This window comes from Onychostruthus taczanowskii, unplaced genomic scaffold (genome assembly GCF_017590055.1).
Source record: "Onychostruthus taczanowskii isolate IOZ18803 unplaced genomic scaffold, ASM1759005v1 scaffold14, whole genome shotgun sequence".
NCBI classification, from domain to species: Eukaryota; Metazoa; Chordata; class Aves; order Passeriformes; family Passeridae; genus Onychostruthus; species Onychostruthus taczanowskii.
The window spans coordinates 9,801,651-9,822,687 of NW_024498573.1; the positions used below are offsets into that span (position 1 = coordinate 9,801,651).

The following is a 21,037-nucleotide window of genomic DNA, read 5'->3' on the forward strand; positions in this document are numbered from 1 at the left end:
CAGGGACACCTTCCACAAGACAAGATTGCTTCAAGCCCCATCCAGCCTGACCATGCACATTTCCAGGGGTGGGAATCCTTAAATACAGCTGTGGGTCAATAAACATGCAGCTGTTATTTGCACAGAGAAAATCAATATATTTAGAGGAGGTAGAAATTGAAGCAACCAGTGCTGTCCAAGTAAGTGCAAATGCTGCCATCAGTTGATGAGGTGCAGGAGGTGGGAGGGCTGCAGCTCTCGGCTCCCAGAAAACAGAAGTGAGGTGCTCCAGTAGCACATTCCCTGTTTTCACAGCAGCCTGGCCCTCTCCATCCCTGGCAGGAAGTGTGCATTTGCACCCCACCATGCACCCTGTGGCAGGGGGAGCCTGGCCTCCCAGCACAGTGCCACAGTGTGCAGGTGTCAAGGAGATGTGTCTACAGCCACGGGCTGGCTGCTGAGGGGGCACACCGGCACCCCGACCCTGCTGCCATGAGCTGGGTCCATGGCTGCGTGCTGACAGCTCAGCTGCCAGTTTCTGCACCTCAGCTATCCTGCCATCCAACAAGCCCAGCAGCTCCACTAGGGACCAGCAGCTCCAGCTCCTGCTGGCTCTTTTTAGGCCAGCTATAAAGCTGGTAAACACTTGGACTTGTCTGACAAAACATTCAAGCAGGAGGAAATGGGGTGTGTGCAGAAATACTCCATTACATATTGTAATGGCAGACATTAATTCAATGTTAATAACACTTTGCACTTTTCAATCACGTATTCTAAAGCCCTATAGATAGGTGGAGAAGCATTTGGCTGATGATTACTGGGCAGAGCCCAAAGGTGTATTTTTCCCTTAGGCACGAGGAGATGAAGTGACTTGTCAAAGTGGCAGAGCTGGGAAGGGAATCTACATTTACCCATTTCTAGACCTACATTCCCATCTAGTTGCCAGAAAGAGGAGTTAATTTAAATATTACCGTTTGCTGACCTACTTACAACGCTACCATCAAAACTTCCAAGCCGTGATCAAGTACATTCCCCTCTATACTTGGGCTTTTTTAGGATAACAGAATCTTTGAAGTACGCCTTTCAGCTGCATTAAACATATGGATCATTATTATTTGCTCCAGTTTCTTAACGAGTCCCTGTTTGCTGCGATTCAGCTGCTGCAGACTCTGAATAGACTCTGGCTCAGCTTCACAGCCCTGAAAAACACCTTCCCAGTGCAAGGATTGCCCTCTGCTCCTGTCACCCCATGGCCATTGTCACACTGTGCCCAAGGAGCCTGTGCAGAAAGAGCAGGAAGTGTGACTGTTCCTGTACCTGCTCCTGTTTGTGCTCTGCTCCTCGGTTCTCTTTCTAAACAACTTTCCCCTTCCTCAGCCAGCCCATCTTCACTACTCAGTGAGACATTCTGTCACCTTTTATTGTCAGCCTTCCTCCCTTCACCAAAACCCCAAACCCTTTCCTGCTTGCAGAGAGAACTACAGGCATAACCGAACGACAACAACCACAGCATGCAACGTGAAAGACAGACTCACAACACAGCGGGACTCCCTCCCAACAGCACATCACCCACCACAGCTCTGCTCCTGCAGTTCCCTGTGTCCCAGCCCCACACAGCTCACCAGGCACCTCAGTGCCAGGCAAGACAAACCCCCAACAGAAGCTTAAGCCACTGTGCTAGATTGAGAAAGCTGATAGCAAAAATTTGATGTAAGAGGACAGAGGAAATGGTCAGCATTGTGCCCAGTTTTGAGGGCTGGCCTTCTGAAGTAGGTCACATTGTGTGGAGGTGAAATCACGGCTGCCTGACCCCGCTCAGCCAGAGCCTCCTGGGTACAGGCACCGGGCCACGCTCTGCTTGTCCCACACACAGCCGGGAAAGCCGATCTGCAAAGCTGCCTACGGCCATGAAACGGCAAAATCCCCATTTTAATCCCCTGGGCGATTCCACCCCAACCAAAACACCATCCCCAAACCTCGGTGTACCTCTCCCTGCATCTCCTGGAGCCGTTAGCTGTCCTCAGCCTCGCTGTAACCTCACTCTATCCAGACTGTTTACAGACATTTTATCGAGGTGCACCAGGTGTGGATGCGGTTACCGACTTTGAGACTGTTTACCTCATCCTCCCTTCTGCATCACATTGTCACCAGCTGTATGTAAAAATCAGATAATGATGGTGCTTTGGTCACAGCCAGCTCAGCCTCTGCACCTTCCCCTCACACATGCACTGGAGGATGCGATGAATTTACAATCCTCGCAGCAAACCACACACGAGCTGCTGCAATCAAATATCTGCCTTATCTATTTTTTTGCTGAAGTAAATTACACTGAATTTTTTTTTACCCTTTTCAAAGCTGATACATAAATGACAGGATGTTGTTGAAGGAAAATATGAGCTTTCATAAGCTATTATTATTAGCACATGTGCACCTCTCTGCTGCTTTGATCTTACTGTAGGTTTGTGTTTATTCCTCCTGACTCTGTACCGACTGAACTCAAACCCGATGTCTGCTCCGATAGAGATCACGAACAATTAAAGTTGGATTTGTTAGCCACAACATTGTGGAGCTAGAGCTATGGGATAATTACCAGGGTGACATTCGCCCGAATACACTATATATAGTTTTCCCAAGGTCTCTGGGCTGTGACAAGGTGTTTGCTGTGAAACGGAAGGGCGGTGATGTGTACTGAATAAGCGCTCTTTGATATTTCACATGTAAGTTAGAGCATGTTCAGGTTTTGTTTGCAGCGGAACTGTGCTGCTTCTATTGTTTTCTGAGCAGAAAAAAAAAAAAAAAAAGCAATGCTCAAAAAATCATTACAGGCTACCTTAAGAATGGTGTCAAGGATTCACAGTCATCTCAGCTGGGTCAGTGATCAAAATAAGTATATATTATAACATATAGGGTTTTTAATACTTCAGCTGGCAACATGAAGTCAGTGTTGCTGCAGAAAAGGAATTCCCGGGGTGGTTCTGCTTCGCCTCTGCTGAGCTCCAATCCATTACACAACCCCAATCTCTCTGAAGGCAAAGGAGTTGTACAGAGCACTTGGATGGGGCCCTGAGCAACTTCATCTCTTGGGTGGCATCCGTCCCCATGGCCGGGAGGATGGAATGAGAAGGTCTTTAAGGTCCTTTCTGACCCAAACCATACTGTGATTCTGGGATTCTGTAACTCTAATCAGGCAGGTTCCATTTGTGCTTGGTACTGTGCAGGCTTCAGCTGTAAAGGCATCTGAAAACAACCACATGTACCAAGGCAAATGGAAGCAATGAATTAAAGAAAATAAAGTAACAAGAATGAGACAGGTGTTTCTAGACATTGGCTTCATGCACAATTAAACAAAGATTTAAGCCCAGCCATGCTCTAACACATCAACAGGCCATGGAAGGCAGCATGTGGGACCAAGCGCTGCAGTGGTGGGAGGCTCATGTTAGGAGTCTGGACTAAGTCTGTCCATCCTTCCCTGTATCCATGGTGGTTCAATCCCCTTTTTTGTCCCCACGGGGCACACAGAAACGCATTAAAAACACCCCTGCAAAATGGGGATTTCTAGAATCAGCTCATTGACCTCCACAGTGCCCCACCAGTGTTTGCAGCCTCAGCCATGCTGGTGGCATGTCAGGGTTTGTGCAGAGTGATGCCACCAAAGTCTCAGTGAAAGCCACCCGGTTTGGTGGTGACACACAGGTGGTAGGTGGCTTGCAGCGCTGGCACAGGTCCACTGCAGGACCAGATGTTGTTTGTGTTGAAGGGCAATGGCAAACTGTCTGTACCGACTGTCTGTGTGGCAGCAGCATTAGCAGGCTGGAGAGAGCTATGGGAGAAATACACAAGGGAAAAAAAGTACATCAAGGAATAAAGATATTCTTGAGGAAAGTGTCAGTGAAAATTCTAACCTGGTGAAAAATGTTACTTATTCAACAAAGAGAGTGAAAAATAACCACAGAGCCCAGACAGTTTTTGTAAAAGACAAGAAGTTCGCAGAACTCTGAAAATTCCCCATCAGCCCTAACAACTGTGGAAAAGGAATTGGGAATGGCAGCAATCACAGGAGACAGCGGCTGCCAGCACTGCTGAGTGATATTTACATCAATGTCCTGCCAACAATACCATTACTGGATTATCAGGGTGGATTAAGCCTTTAGCCAATTACCCCGACTGGTAAATTGTAGATTGTCTAGACTTTTTCATGTTCAACAATATGCATGAAGTTTCTCTTTATCGCTACAGCATCACACGATGCTCCTGTGGGATGTAATCCTGAGCTTCCCCGGGAGGTTCAGGTGAGCCGTGCCTGCAGCTCCAGGTTGCCTTAGTGTGGCCCTGTGCACAGACAGATTTATTTCAGACAGGATTCTCATAAATTCAGAACGACTTCCAAATTTCTTGACTAGGAGATCAAAGAGGCAAGCATTTGCTTCATGCCATCTGGGGAGCTGCTCGACAGGGCAACGCAGTCTGGGGAGGGGGGAGGAGAAGGGAAAAAAGAAAGTCTTGGAGATTATGCCCTCAAAAACAAACTCAAATGCCACCCTCACATTAAAAAGCACTGGTTGGCAGTAACAATTAATTTCTTAACTGAAACCCGCCCAACTGTGTCCAAGTGTTTTAATTTGCCTATTGCTACAATATGCAAGGGAGCTGGCAGTAATGGATTTGCAATTAAAACTAAAACTGGCAAAGAAATCGCAAAGCTGGCAAAAGAGCTAATCTGCAAGCCATGATCACAAGATTACAAAGTGTTTATGAACATGCTAATTACCAAGCACATCGCTGAGAATGGCTTGTAGGAGAGAACACTGGGTTTGCGTGATCTAAATCCCTGGATCTGCACGGCCAGCGCAGTCAGTGTTCTACCTACTTCCCACAGCTCCCAGCAGCTGGGGAACACAAGGAATTGCTGTGGTCCTGTCTGGGAGCAGGAAGAGGGACAAGGGAGAGACAGAAGGTGCCTGTATCCTCCTGCATCACAGCAGGGGAGGCACAGATGGCAATTGCCTCTCGAGCAGGTAAATGCCGGTGGTCACTGGGACTCAACTGGAATATGGAGACCATCAGTGTGAAATTAAAATCAACCTGAATAAAATAGTGCCCTATTTACTTTCATCTTGCTATCTCTTGGCTTTATAAATAGTTATTCCAGCAGGTCCTGGATATTGTCGGTTGCAGAGCACATGGCCCATGCTGCAACCTCTGAGAGCAAACAGGCATCTACTGCCATGGGCATGAAACCTTCACAAATTACCTGCAAGGGACAGGATGGGAAGGGAAAAGGGCTTAAAAAGTGATCAAACATCCGTGCAAATAGCTCATAACAGCAAGTGACAGTGGTCAGGGGCACCGTGAAGAGCAATTTTGAACCACAGAAGAGCATTTCAAGGAGAAAACAGAGTGGAAGAGTAGTCCCAGAATAAAGGGCTGCTGGGAAAACTGAGATTCTTTAATATATAGGATTAAGGATTGCCAGTATCCTCAGGGAGGAAATGCAAATGGGGTTCAGACCATTTTTTCCATAAAAATTAGGAATGAGAAAGAATAGACTTTGAAGTTCAACATGTTAGCAAATGAAAGCAACAGCAAAGGAGACACAAAGAGAAAGCAAGCCCTGGACGCCTAGAATTAGGTCTTAAACACTTGGTACCGAAAGACAGAACCTGAGGTGATGAGGAGACTTCCCTTAATGCCATGCACAGATCCCAGAAAATCTCTAGATTAGAAACTGCCTGAGAAAAAAAGTATTGCACAACCAAGGCAGGATGGAGTACAGCACCCAAATGGATCCTTGTTTTATTCAACCAGACTGGGATGATGAGGCTGCACAGAGCACAGCGAGGAAGACATGGTGGGTATGCCACGGGTGCACGGAGCAGGGAAAGGATTTCTGGATGGTTTTCTTTGCTCTATGAAATGGTGGCTGGAGTTGGCACAGAAGGAGCTGACAGACATCTATAGAGATGTCAAAAATCCAACAGGTACCTCTGCAGAGATCTGCAGGGTTGGCTGCACTGACGAGTGCCGACCATTCCCAACACCTCCATGAAAGCCAGGCAGTTAGTATGGGCTGCACCAAGGTGGTGAAGGACCAGGAGGACACTGTAAGGACACACAGCAATTGCCATTGCTGGGTCTGCCTGAGGATGGATGGTGTTTGTGGTGACTCCTCAGAGGCATAAGGGTCTCACTCAGATCTGGGAGCTACCTGGGATGGGCACTTTGTATTTGGCTGACAGTCATTTCAACCTGAGTACTTGGGTAAGGCAATTACAGAGTGAGTTCAACCCATCGTTACTGGTGGCCGTGGAATGCCATGTGTCAGGAAATGGCACCCGACCATCGCTGATGCTGATTAGTGCTATGGAGTTAATTGGTGCTACAGAAAGGGTGGTTCAAGGCAGAAGTGCCTGGAAATTAATTTATCCATGCCTGCCTCTAATGCACTGTCAAGCAGTTAATGTATGTTCAGATGGGGTAACTGAATGCAACTTGGGAGTCCATGGCCTAGAGGAGATGGTGCATCAGGATAAAGCAGAGGTGAGATCATGGTGGGTCCTTCAGACTACAAACACTGTGGCTCTACAGCTGCTTGCTCCTTCCTCAAAGTGAGATGTGTGGACTCTAAAAGTTTAAAAATTATAACACAATCACAAAGTCTTCAGTTGTGCTATTTTTTTCCTTCTTTTAAAAATACATTTGGGAGAAATGTTTCCTAACATCGAGAAATTTGGTTAACTTCTGTATACTTTTTATCCAGCATCTAAACCAGGTTCTGCTTCTGCTGGGGTCTACAATTCTGCCTCTTACAAGGAAAGCCCCAGATACAACTGTTGCCTATTTAAAGTCATCTACAAACCAGTTTAATAAAAGCTGACTGCATCTGCTTCCATGTTATTAGTTCTGCCCCAAAACTCTGTTCCTGGCAACACAATGTTCCACGCTAATGAGCCAAATCTTCCCCTCCCATGGCAGTACTCCTAAACCTCCACACCATTCAGTTCACAAAGTTACCACCCTGTTTTTCCCTCGGGGGAGGGAAGGATTGCAGCTGCAGAGGGGGTTCTTCAAATAATATGAAGGCCAAAGATCTGTGGGAAAATCTGCTCTCAGACAAATAGCACTTGGGGGCATCTGCAGAAAGAACCAGCCCCTCTTTACTTCTGTCTGGGTCCCACGTCCTTCTGGCAGCGGAGTTTTTTATGAACCAGGCTGCCATTAATCCCCTGCCAGTTCCTACACCCTACCATCCTCTGTGGGCAGACAGCACTGAGTGGGAGATAATGCTGCAGGGAAGTGGCATTGACTTCAGCTGGATTTTGTGGCCTCTTGGGAGAATTTCGACTCGGGGCAGTTATTTCTCATCCGCACCTGCTGCAAAAAGGAGGAATTTGGTACAGACCAGGGCAACTTTTCTCAGCTTCTTTTCCAGTGAATTTTCACCCATTCTTGCCAATTTTCTTCCTGCAGCACTGAGCGTGAGATAAACAGTGATTCGAGGTTATCGCGCTGGAGTGATGCTGCCCAGATTAAAGGGAAATCAGATAACTCATTACCTAACTGAAACTCGCTGCTAGACTTTTAGAGGGAGGCGATAACATCTGAGAGCTGGAGGACTCTGCTGCCCTGGCAGACACCCTGCAGCACCCCAGCTGAGCAGGGGGGGCTGCACCCCAGCTCTCCTGCCTCGCTGCCTCCGCACCTGGGATGGGGAGATGCCTAAGGATGCGGAGATACTGTGATGCAGAGATGCAGATGCCCAGGATGGTGAGATGTAGAGAAGCCCACGATGCAAAGATGTCCAGGACACATATTCAGAGATGCCCAGGATGCAGAGACACAGAGATACCTGGGATACAGAGATGCAGAAATGCCCAGGATGCAAAGAAGCAAGGCAGAGCCCCAGCCACCACAAACACATGTGGTTTTGGCCTCCGCACACTCATACCTGGAGCCTCCAGTAAGGAAAATTTAGGTTTAAAAGTTGACATGGGTGCAATTGATGGCTTTCACATTCTACATATGATGCGCTTGCAAAAGCCTTGTGCCGAGTTTCCTCATGATTCTAAAAGTTGGACTGAACTCATCTGACCGCCTCCTCTCTTGCTTTCTGCTATAAACCTTTCTGCGCCCCATGCGACAGCAGCGTCTCCCTGGAAAAGTTTTCATCTGCTTCAGATTTTGCCTCAAGCCATTAACCGACAAACTGGCAGCGAACTACTGTTAAATGATTTCCTAGAGATTACTGTTTAAGTAAAAAAGGTTCCAAGATAAATAGACTGATTCTTCATGACAAAGAATTTGAATTATGCATCCAGAAGTTTGGTACATGTGTCCAAAAGTTACGCTGTATGATCCTGGAGGTTGTTCTCATCACCATATTACAAGTGGGTAAATAAATTACATTTGTTCCTGGTTTAATAACGAGGATTTGTGTGTCATGTGTTGGACCATGCCATCATTGTTGCCATCCAGCTAATGCCACTCTATGAAATTATCATTTAGGCTGAGAAGGTTATTTGTTTTTAAAAGAAGATGCCAGCTGCCTTGAAGGAGTGGTAGTCTTTGGGCCACCTTCAACTTCCTAAAAGATTATGAAATTGTAATTTGTTTATCTTGAAGTAAGTGGTCTTAAAAGCAGCACAGCTTACTCTTTTAGGCTTGTCCTTCTCTGATCATTTCTGAAACATCCCCTCTTGCAGCAGCCTGTGTGGGATTTTATGTTTTGTTTCAGTATCGACATTGCTGTGCTCTCCAAGCATCGCTTACACATGAAACGATAAAGCTCCTAATGCTCCTGGGGGAAACTGAGTCACAGAAAAACAAGCTCCTGTGGGACTGGGAGCTGAAGCCAGGATAAAACCATGCTTCCTCTGCCGTGGCTGTGCACGGCAGTTACAAGACTATCCGGTTCCTCTGCTATAAAACTTGGTAACATGCCTCACTTCTTACCTGATTTTGAGAACATCCTGTGTTAACACATAAACAACTGGTGCTACTCATGTCTGTTTATTTGGCTATTTACACCGTCTGCCACAGCACCTGGTGCTCTCTGGTAAGAGGATCACTCGGCTCCCATATCAAACGAGCTCCCGGGGCGCAGGCAGGAGAGAGGCAGCTCCTGCCCACGGAAACTGCAACACGCCCACCCCACAGTCAGGCATTTACCACTGGTTTCAGCAGGAAATTTGGATGAAGAGTGATGCTTTTGTATATGGGAGCTGATCTTTCAGGGATTCACTGCAGCCTGCCTCATCCATCACTACGCATTCATAAGCAGATCCATGTGCTACATCTGTACAAATAGCGTATGGTAATTTCAAGACATTCTATTTTGCGAGTTTGAATACATGATAGTTATGTACTAGTTCCAGTAAACGCCAATAGCCAAACAATTGGCACTAACATATCAGGTAATTTTATGTATCCTTGAGTCAAGAAATTAAATTTCTGTACAACAGCTCTTGCATTCAAGTGCTGTCAGAAGTCCCAGCCACGAACATTTGGTGCTTTTACCTGAATTTTGCTCCTAGCAGAAAAACCTGAGCTCACCAAAAAATAGTAAAAAACTGACAATGCCAGATATAACCTCATTTTTGGACTCCCAATTAATTATGGAAAAGAGAAAAGAGTTTAAAGCATGACACCAGCTTTAAGACAGAAGCATTACAAATTTTTAGCTTTTTCTAAACACCTCTGTCTGTTGCATCGTAAAGAGCAGGATGCCAAAAGGAGCCAAAATTTCTCAGCCCTCAGTTGGGAAGAGATCCTTCAATTACTGATGACTTCAAGTAGAAACTAATGCATTTACACTATAAAACATTATTACACTATTGCTTTGTCAAGGTGTTCCCAACTCTCCTAGTCCAGCTGTTCTAGGGAGCTAAATTAGCAACAGCAAACCCAGTACCTTGATGTCCTTTTACAGCATTTGATTCTTCAGAACTGTTAACAGCCTGCAAGAAGTCAACTGAGCAAAGTAAAAACTGGCGAGCCTGTTTGCCTTGGAACAGGACCCCCGCCTAGGACCAGGGACAAGAGCTGCCCTGCAGTTAAAACAATCTGGAACAACTGTACACCTCCCTGTGAATCCCTTGGAGCTGCATTGCTGGGCAAGTTTGCCTCCTGCCCCACAATAACCAGAGCTACATCTGATTTGAATGAAACTTCAGACTTCATGATTTTCATGCCAACTATTTCAGAAGCAATGTCATTTTCTTCAACACCCTGTTATTTCACTTGCCATCTCCACAGATTCTGCTCCAGTTCCAGAAGCAAACTTATTTTGAGGACATAGACTGTTTCCAAGTGGTTTTAGAAGGGCCACACACTTAAAATCCAGGACAGGCTTAAACCACAGACTTCAGAAACCCTCAAGTGAAGGTGTGCATCTTCAGCACCATCATATTTCTTATAAAAGAAAAATGCAAACAAGAGATCAGCGCTGAAGATTCCAACGCTTTTCAGAAAACAATCCCTATAGTAATGCTTTCAAACAAATAACAAGCGAAAACCGAAACACAACAGCAATAAAACCAAATCTGATGAGCTCTTCAAAAAGATCTCGAGCGATATCAGCTGGCAGGACTCTGTTGTCTATCCCAGAGCTACGGCAGTTGATCCCAGCCAGGGCTTTGCTGCGAACACACCGAAGGCAGGAGGCTGCAGCCTTTCATATTCCAAAACAAAAGCCAAGTTCTGATCGCCGGGACAAGGAAGAAATTTTTTGTTGTGGATACATTACTGTGTAATTACTGCAGAATTCATTTACTTTCTTTTGAATACTACACCAGATACAAAGGCTGTATAGATGTGGCAGCTTCTTGTGTTATTATCTAATGCTCTAGGTTTACATTTTAACAGTTAGTTCCCCAAAATACCAGGGATGTGTGGGTCTATTGAAGGAAAGAAAACACGTATTTCCCTGCTGGGAGACAGGGAAATACAACTGATATTGCCAACCACTGTCAAACTGACAGCAAAGAAAGAGTTTCACATAAAATCTAAAGAAAAAGAAAAGAGTAATGTACCAATTTTCTCAATAAAATCAGGGTTAGAAAAATGGGAATAAGATCAGAAATGAATGCTCCTGGGTAAAGGACTATCCATGGGATGAGATGTAAAATTCCATAAAGCACAAATGTTGCTAATATTCAAAAGTCAAAGCTTTCTGTGGGTGTGCACGCATAGAGATGTCAACACAACTATTTCATGATCACCAAAATTGCTACTAGCCTGCATCCTCGCTGAATGGCTATTTTTAGGACCTGGCCTTTCATGTGGTATAATGATGTGGATTTTACAAGAGCATTTATAATGTGTTTCATATGGTGTACAGTTCTGGAGAAATTGCTTTGTATCAGAGAAAGTCAAACAAAAAGGTTTGGATGTTTATTTAATTTTTCTAAAATTTTATTTCTTATTTTATGTTATTACTTCTGGTTTCAATTTTGGGTTAATATGCATGCTTAATTTATCTATTTATTTAATTTATCCAAGCACTCCAAGGAATACTCAGCACAGCATGATGCAATCTTGCAAAACATCACTCAGATTTCTAAATCCATATATTGTTTTGGAGGGTGAGATTCCAAATCTGGCAGTGCCACAGTTTGTAAGTTATAGCAAGAAGCCAAAGCTCCAAGGCCAATTTTTGACCTGGGGTTTGGTGATGTCAAGGGTTGTGCTGTGTCTCCCACTTAAAATCCAGACAACTCCTCCTCACTATCCTGACACCCACACCAGTAATTCCAGGGCAGTAGCACATAATGAGAATCACCTCATCAGCCTCTCCATGCTAAGAACAACAAATTTTCATGTGGTAGATCTTAAATGGTTTGTTTCCTAAACATGAAAGCAATCTCCGCAGTGCCATATCCTCAGTGTCAAAATAAAAATTCCACTTTTCTGATCCTTTCTGAGCATTTTGCAGCAAAGAGCCTCTTCCTGGCGACTCAAAAAGTCTTTTCCCAAGTGCCTTTAAAATCACAGCCCCCTTGCACCCAGCCAAACATACTTTATAACCTTGGGACTTCAGATTTTACTTCTGTGTGGGTCCCATCAGAGCAGAACCTCAGTTTATACTCATGTACGCTACTCCTCAGAGCAAACTACAGCAGAAAACAAATTCAACATAGAGCAGACAAGCTGAATCACTTAAAAAAAAAACAAAAAAAAACAAAAAAAGAAGTCTTATTTTGGTCAGTCTGTGATTACTATGTAGCTCCTCAAGGCAGATGTATACTTTGTATATTACAGTTCCAGATTTTTCAATGGAACAAAGGAGATACTGTTGAGACTTTTTTTTTGCCTATCATTTAATCAAATGCAAAGTTGTTATAACCAGAGGGGAAAAGTGCTCTAGATTCTAGTATCCAGTTTTACTTTGGTTTCAAAAACTTACCACAGCATTGTTGAGTTTATTGTTTTCTTTCACAAAATACTAATTTCGGGACCCCGTGGAACACAATGAAGCAGATTCTTCTCATGGCAGCTGCGCTGTGTTTAGCACAGAGGTGGTGAACGGGAGAGGAGCAGTGGTTTAAAGCCCCTCTGGTGACCTCCTGCCCAGCACCTCCAGCCAGCAGGATGCTCTGGGTGGGGGCAGCTGATTTCATCAGGTTCTGCTATCCCTTTTACTGACCAAGTGTCCTACTTTCTCCACGAAGCCACTTCACAGAGGGGGTGGTGGCGGAAGGGTTCTTCATTGGGAATGGTCACAAACAGCATGTCCAGAGAAAGGCAATGGGGCTGATGAAAAGTCTGGAGCACAAATCTGATGAAGAGCAGCTGAGGGAGATGACAGGGGGGCTCAGCCTGGATAAAAGGATGCTCAGGGGGGAGCTCCTTGCTGTCTAAAACTACCTGAAAGGAGGGTAGAGCCAGGTGTGGAGGGGCTTCAGTCTTTTCTCCCAAGTAAGAGGCAATAGGACGAGGCAATGGCCTCAAGTTGCACCAAGGGGACATTCAGATTGTGGGAGGAAAAATTTCTTCACTGAAGAAGCTGACAAGCCCTGGCATAGGCTGTGCAGGGAAGTGGTGGAGTCACTGTTCCTGAAGAGATTTAGAAGATGTGTAGATGTAGTACCTGGGGACATGTTTTAGTGGTAGCCTTCTCAGTGCTGGGTTAAAGACTGGACTCAATGACCTTAGACAGCTTTTCCAGCACAAATGACTTTATGATCCTAAATTATAAAGACTCATAGGCAAAAACTAGTGACAGAGGAGTGCTAAGTTGCTCTGTAAAAAGGTGAAGGTAAGAGCTCTTTGTTCAAGGTAACCCACCAAGAAAAAGATCCTGCTGTAACCAAGCCTTAGAGGCACATGGTGTTGCAAACCCTTCCTTTATGAAACAGTCAGTGGGTTTGTGAGCCACCAGCATGTGCTGAACTGGCAGACTCATGGTGAGAACTAGCCCTTGGTTGATGTTCACAGAGGGTTTGGTCCAGACTTTGCAGGTTCTTTGGACATTCACCCCATGAAACACACACACTGCCTGGGGCATGGAGAGAGCTGTGCCCTCTCGGACAGACCACTGGACAAGCCAGCAGCCAGAACAGGCACCTGGTCTTTACTGATTCAGCTGGATTAAAACTGGAAACTAGGAAGTGAACAGCTCTGTATCCTGTATCCAACCCTCTGAGTCACCTGTTTGCTTACCAAACCTTTGTTTCATCCTCCAGACACAGAGACTAATGAGCAAGTATCTTGTTATAGCCTTTTTTTAAAAAAGAGAGATTCAAAGTACAGCAATGAAAGAGCCTAGAGGGGGGACTTACACATCCCTGCTTGGCACCAGCCTGGGATTTGATCAGTCTGAGAAGCTTTCCCTGCTGCAGTGGCTCTGCAAAGAGTTCAGGAAGCAACTTGTACCTACTCTCCTATTGCTGTGCCCTCCACCCACCACTGGTAAATGATGAGGTAAGAGCATGTGTACATCAGGCTGGCAGAGATGCTGACATAAGCCATCTCCTGGCTCCCCGAGCAGTGAGGTGGAATGGCTAAGGCATGGGAAACCAAGGGCCCTGAGCAACATGGAATAGTGGCTGGTATCCCTGCCCATGGCAGGAGGTTGGAATGTGATGATCTTTAAGGTCCCTTCCAACTCAAACCATTTTGTGTTTCTATGAAATGAGCAGCAAACAGGAAAGGGAGCTGCAGCAGCTGTGGCCAAAACATTGGAGAGGTGGAATAAAGAGAAGCTCCCACAGTGGCCATGCCTTCAAAAGGACAGTTTCGGCATCTAGTCCCTGTTCCAATCAATGGAACAGAGAGGGGAAGATAATCCTTGAGGATTTGCTGAGGAAATTGTGGCTTACACATGGTGCAGGAGATTGTAGTAAGTGAAGAGCAGCATGTGTCTGACTATTGTTCACCCAAGCCCTCTCTGTCCAGCACAACCCCCCTGTAAGAGTAATGATGCTCAAAGCGCTCAGGGCCTTCCTCACCTTCTCTGTGGTGAATTGGCAAAGGGGTTCAAAGGCCAACACATAGGAAACAAAGACTAAATTTGGTCTTGATGAATCATGGCCAAAAGGCAGATAAAGAACTGCAGATGTGAAGTTAATGGCAAGCTGTAGATGTTTCCTCAAAACTGTTGATGTTTCCCAGCACCAGGCTCTGCTCTGCCCATAACCACCATGCCATGTACACACAGACACACACAGTCCACGCCAGATTGCCATCTTAGGTGTGCAGCTCACACCAACCCATCTCCCAAAATCCTGCTTCCCTTGCAGATCACGCTACAGATAGAGAGGGTTCAGCCTGTGATTAGGATCTGGCCCTGTGCAGAAGATCTCTGACAATAGGCAAGAGAGTCATCCCTGCGGAGCCAGCACCGTCTGTTTAGTCACAGGAACACACGCCGTGTTACTGGACCGGGGACCTCGCCAGGGCAAATGCCAGCACACCCCACTGCATGGATTAGCCAGGCTTTTTACCCCAGTGCAGGAATTTAATGGTGCCAGTGGAGTCATGGCACGAGAGGGACCACAAGCTGTGAGGCAACACACGAGTGAGCACATTGCAGAGCTCCTCCTGTTCCCCCTTCTCTCAAGTGCAGCTTTAGATACCAGACCAGCTCTGCACTTTTCATCGTGGACATGCCATGTGCCACTCAAACCCAAATCACTTTGTTCTTCACAGCCAAAATTTCAAAACCACTAATCGTTAACATGGATGAGCTTCGGGAACTTGAGTTGATGATAAGTGTTTGCTTTTCTCTCCAGATTCTCAACTGGTCATAAAATTTCACACACAGCAATGGTTGGAGATTTGCAGGAACAGTGCCTTTACTATACATATCTCATAGCAACTCCCCACCAACAAAGCATCCCATGCCTTGGAAGCCAGTTCCAGGGTAGCCTGTGAAGGAATCCCAGTGGGAGACCTTCAGTGTCTGGATCACGTGCACACTTATTCACATGCACAGATTTACATAAAACTTGCTTTTGTTTCCCTGTGACATTCTGCTTTCTCTTTTTTTCATTCCAAACAATTTTAAAAATAAGGTTATATTAGACCACACACATCCAGTGTTGTATCATGTCGCTGCTTCTTAAGCAGAACTCTCTAATTTATTTCAAAGGGAAGTTCTGCTTCAAAATTGAGGGTGTGATATGAACTCAGAAATTAACACAAGAATTTTCCTTGGGGGAAACCAAGACTGAATCAGACATGCAATAAATGACCTCGTAAGCCCTGTGCCTTGGTAAAGCCACATATCCAAAACTGTGCTTTAACATAAAACAGTATTTTCAATATTACCTTATTTCAAGCTAGGTAGAACAGCGGAAAGAAGTGGATTTGCTTTGGTCAGGAGGGAACAAATTACTCATCTGTCTGTCTGCCAGGAGGTCCATCAGCAGCACCACTCTCCCAACGCTGTGTGCCGGGAATGTAACAATTCATGGGGACAGGGAACCCTCCTGGAGAGGTCCCGCAGTGCGAGCCCTGCTGCCAGGGAACCTGGCTGGGACGGTGCTCTCCTGCAGCAGCAGGCACTGCTGGGAACACACAGAGCTACTGTTGGCTTCCAGCTGCCTTCCCCCCTCCCTCCACACACAACATCTGGAGAGGGACGCAGCAGCCCTCTCGCAGCAACAAATCCCCATTGCACGGTGACTCCGGGGAGTTCTCCCACTGGTTTCAACAAGATCAGAACCCAACACAGGAAAAAGCAATACTAAACTATTGCCCTGACAGTGCAAGTCAGGACAGAGAGGCAGAGAAACAGCTGAGCTGCAGATTTCCTTCCGCCAGCTGCTGTGGGGGCCAGAGTCTCCTCTGCAGAGGGACGGAGCGGCCTTGGGGAAGGGGATGCAGCAGAGGCAGCCACATCCTGGGCCTCAGCTGCTGCTGCTGCTTCAGCTTCTGTCCAGTGAACAACAGCCCTAGACTGTAGCTCCATGCTTTTTTGACCTCGTGTTAGACATTTGGGCCCTGTGGCCCCAGGCCAGCAGTAACTGCACTTTCATCTTTCCGTGCCCAAGGGGACATTTCATACCCTCTGAACAAGCTCAAGGAGCTCAGCAGACCACAGGGACCAGGCTCTGAAAAGCCACATTATTGCGAGTCCTGCTGTCTTATCTGGGGACTTCAGCAGTGCAGGGCTTGGGGAGTACCCCCACTCTTCTGCTCCCATGTAAGCTCTGGTTTGACAGCTTAGTAATTAAGAAAATGAGGTAGTGTCTGTTTTCCAAAGAAAAAGAGGCTCTTGAACTTCTGTTTCTCACACAGACAGAAAGTCCAGTGCCTCAGCTTTACATGCAGAACATTTTAATCCTGCCTTTATACTCCTCACACACTCACCAAACACATCTGAAGTACACAGAGCTCCCCTCAAATCTCTCACATCAATGGGAGCAGGGAGACCTTTTGCCCTATATACAGGGCAGCATGGCTCATTCCCCTATTTTATAAACCTATTTACAAAAAGAACTTAAAGGAACTTACAAGAGCTCCTTTTACCATTTAACTACCACATAGTACAAGATATAACAATGTTCAGAAAACCCCCTCAGGTCTAAACTCAATTATACAACTGTAGCAAGAAAAATATTTTAATCTGATCAAAGTGTTAACATGTTTGACCATGTCTGACCTCTAATGTTTGTAACCACCTAAAAGGCTGCTGTTCTTACTAAGGATGTACCTTAATTTGATTTAAAGTCATTTGTACTATTTAAAAAAGGATATAGTTTTATGATTTTATATTTAATTTAGAAAAACAGTTCCTCAACTTGTTCATATTCTTGGGAAGTTTCTTGCAGATTTTTAACCCGTAAGTCCTATATATTTCACTCTGGGAAAAGCTGGACCTTGCATAAGATAGGATAAAGTGGAGCCTTGAACGACCACACACACAACACCTGAGAGCCAAGTGAGAGATGGCGCTCCTGGGGCCCTGCGGAGTGTCATGATTTCAGATGCACACACAGGCTACGCCAAGATGCTCTTAAACACCCTTGACTGAGTGTGCCCTCCCCAGCCTGGCAGCTGATGGCAGTCACAGCTCCCAGAACAAGGGACAGCTGGGCTCTGCCCTCTGCGCTGTCCTCAGCTCCAGCAGCGCCTTCACCCTGCCCACGCCCCCAGCGACAGCTCTACTGCCAGTCCAGGAAAACTCTGCCTGCCCAAACCAGCAGCACTCCAGCTGAATCATCCCACACTGGCATTTGCCACCTTCAGCCAAGGAGGGCCACCCTGCTGCGGGCAGCTCCTGCCACCCCCTCTGCTGCTGGCCCTCCAGGGAGCATCAGCCAGGCTGATGGCAGCTACCCAGCCATCTTCAGAGCATGTAAATAACATGGCTGGCTGTGTTTGGGTAAAAAGAGGCAATTTTGGCTGGGAGATGTGGGGACCTGAGCAGGATGCTCGGGTGAGCAGCATAACAGTTAGTGGCTACAAACACCTTGAGGGAAACAAAGCAAAAGTGGTGCTGCTGACAAAACCAGAAAGAAAATAGGAGAGCAGCACCCCAGTATTGCTGGTAGCAACACACCCAGCCAGGCAGGTGCTGGAGCCAGTCCAGAGCCACTCGCAGCTCCCTCACAGGGTTCGTGGGGAGCCCACCGAAAAAAATGTGGTTTACAGAGCGTTGCAGGGCAGGGGCTCAGCCCAGCCTTGATGCTGGCTGCTCTGTATATTTCAGGGAGTTATACTCTGTTTTCAATCAGGTAAATTACTGTTTTCAGTGTAAAGCCCTGACAGTTTGCCAAAGTACTCCTGGTTTAATTTTTTAATTGATTTTTTTTTTAAGATTCTAAAATTAATCCTACTTGCAAACAACTGTTTCCAGGAAGCCTCATTAACCAAAATACAATCTCCACTATCAAGTGCACGCATGATTGTGATACCTAATCCTATTCACTCACACAACCTTCCTCCCTGACTCTACTTGTGCTAAAGTGTTAATTAAACACACTTTTATGGATGGTTAAGTATCTGCAATCTTCGGTCACAGATCTGACCTCCCCGATTATTGGAAGCAGCCACCAGATTATAGCCCACACTTTATATAAGTACACAGCAGCAATAAATCTATATGACAGCAATCCATAATTTACCATGATAATCTTTGCACAGTCAATAGAAATATAAGACAAAATTGCCCAGAATAATATATTGAAATAGTTATTGTAATAAGTTGAAAAAAACCGCAAGACCAGCCTGCTTCATGAGGAAGAAATCTTCCCCTGTCTGCCAGGTTTTTAACTGAAAACATCAAATCAGCTCTTCATAAACCACAGCAGGATCCAAACAGGCCTAAAGAAAGCTGTTCGAGGCACTGGATGATTTTGATGGCCCTCAAGGGGATGGGATCATTCCTTCTCTGCTACTTGTATCTTCTCCCCTTTGAGTTCTGCACATTTCATTTGCTCCTGTCTGCTGCCCTGACAGTAACTGCTTGGATTTTATTCTGTTATCAAGGGAAAAGGTGATTCTTAAACCACAATCTACTTTATAGCCTAGATGCTGATAAATAGGCTATTGCACTTTGCTGCCCATCTAGGAAGAGTTTAAGATTAAAATAAATATTCCACCATAGCAAAAAGATGCTGGACTAACGTAACTCTGGACTTACCTAAACTCTAGCTCAGGGAGCAAATTAAGTGTGTTTACATGAGACAAATTTAAAAACATTCAAAGTTTATCAGGAAGAGAACAGCTTAATATTTTGGGGAATGAGGGGGATACATGGTACCTGGATAAGGTGGGAAGCACCAGAAGAAATGCTTATTTGGGTTACAACAACGTAAGTGTGTCCTGCCCTTCAAACACATCTTTTCTTGCTGTAAACTGAAGGAAGACTTAAAACTTTAGAGATAGATCCCTGATCTGTGCAAACTTCAGCAAAGTTTCAGCAGTCTGCAGCCAGGAAAACTGAATCTCCTAGGAAAAGCTGTGTGGGGTACAGGCAGGCTCATGCAGGGACCTGTCTCCTGCTACCCAGGCCAGCTGGGTCAGGTGTGAGGGTATGGCACTGACTGCCATAAATAATTTTAAGTTTCATACTCCACAATCCATCCATTTTTCATAACACCAGTTTGACATCCTACCCCTCTTGTGAACAAATGACCGGAATTAAGGACAGGTTTACATATTCTTTTAAGCTTTATCCCTTTAAAGGTTAAAACTTGAACCTGAAATAAACCAAATTACGTTCTGTCCTCACTTGCTGCTGGCTACTGCAGAACAATGTCTGAAACAAACAGGCAGCAGTGCCGGCTCGCAGGAGTGACACCAGCATTGACTGTCTGCTGCAATGTCAGGACATTATTTTCTGAAGTTCTGACCAAGATGGTGACGGGAAAAGACAGCTTTTGTAAAGAAGACTTTAGTTTAATCACTCAGATGGCAAAACTTAGAAACATGAGAACACACAGAATTACTAAAGCTGATTTAAACTGAGAGGGAAAAACTTTCCAGGAGAAAGATGGGAATAGTCCTCCGGCAGCATGAAACCTTTTCCTAAAAACCTCCATTGCCATTTTAGAAGCACAAGATCCGTTTTCTGGGCCATTATCCACAACAGAGCCCTAACACACAAGCTCAGCTGTGGGACAAATCCCTGAAAACAAATACAAAGACCAGGAGCTGCTCCCTCCAAAGCCCCTGACCCAGAAAAAGGAAGGGACGCTCTTCAATGAGATATTAGGATTTGACTGCTGAAAGAATAAAGCCAAACCTAGAGGATGAGGAGACTGGAAAAGCAGCTCCTCCAGCAACTCAGAGCGAAGCAGGCGCTTCCTGCTGAGCATCTCTCCCCCTTCCCACTGCTTTTCCTTTTGGCTTGGACAGAACAGTGTCCAGCTATTTCAGAAACCGGGCTCCAATTTGTCAGGAAAAAGCAGGTGTAGGTGCCTGCACAATACCTGCAACATACTTCAGCACTGAAACAGGCCAAAAGACTTCTCCATACGGAGAGGAGAAACTCACCAGCGGTGACATAGATCCATTGGGCAGATACGGATCTGAGAGCATCAGGAAAGGGTAACCAGAATAGGCAGATCCTTTATACATCCCTGGGTCCTGATGTTTCATACCTGCTGAAATCAATGTTCCCTGTCAAAATTTGTCTTATGACAGGTGACTCCTCCGCCCTTCAGGGGTCCCCAAAGAAGTTACAGCATGCTGTGGGACTCTTTGTGTCCCATACTCCTCAGAGAAGGTGTTGGGGAGTGCCAGGGTCCCCCACGGGTGTGGACTCCCACAGCGGGGACGCTGGGAAGCCTCGGTGCTGTCAGGAGTAGCTTTCCCGCTGGGACTGTGGTGACCAGGCTAGCATCCCTCACTCCCAGGGCTGTCAGGGTGACGGGCTGGGGAACCGGGGGGGGTCAAGCACTAGAGGGGCGCACTGGGGAAGACCAGCAGGAACCGGGAACGGGGAGAGAGGGACACACAGAAACACGCGGAGGTTGCCGTGACTAACCATCATCCATGTGGTCCGGGAGCTTCTCCTGGTACACCCTCTGCGGATCCTGCACTCGCCGGAGGGCCTGCACGGGGAGGAGAGAGAGGGGCAGCGCGGGGGCGTGGGGCGGGGGCCGCGGCGGGG

The 21,037-nt window shown here is 46.1% G+C and overlaps 1 protein-coding gene across 1 annotated transcript in view; it reads right to left on the reverse strand.

Annotated features, from left to right (window-relative positions):
• Nucleotides 1–21,037, reverse strand: part of TCF7 (transcription factor 7) — a 69,919-nt gene that overhangs the window by 48,560 nt on the left and 322 nt on the right. The window contains exons 2-3 of the mRNA XM_041397987.1: nt 20,912–20,978; nt 20,419–20,525 (exon numbers count right to left, since the gene is read on the reverse strand). Coding sequence (XP_041253921.1) covers nt 20,419–20,525; nt 20,912–20,978 — 174 coding nt within the window. The remainder of the gene's footprint in view (nt 1–20,418; nt 20,526–20,911; nt 20,979–21,037) is intronic.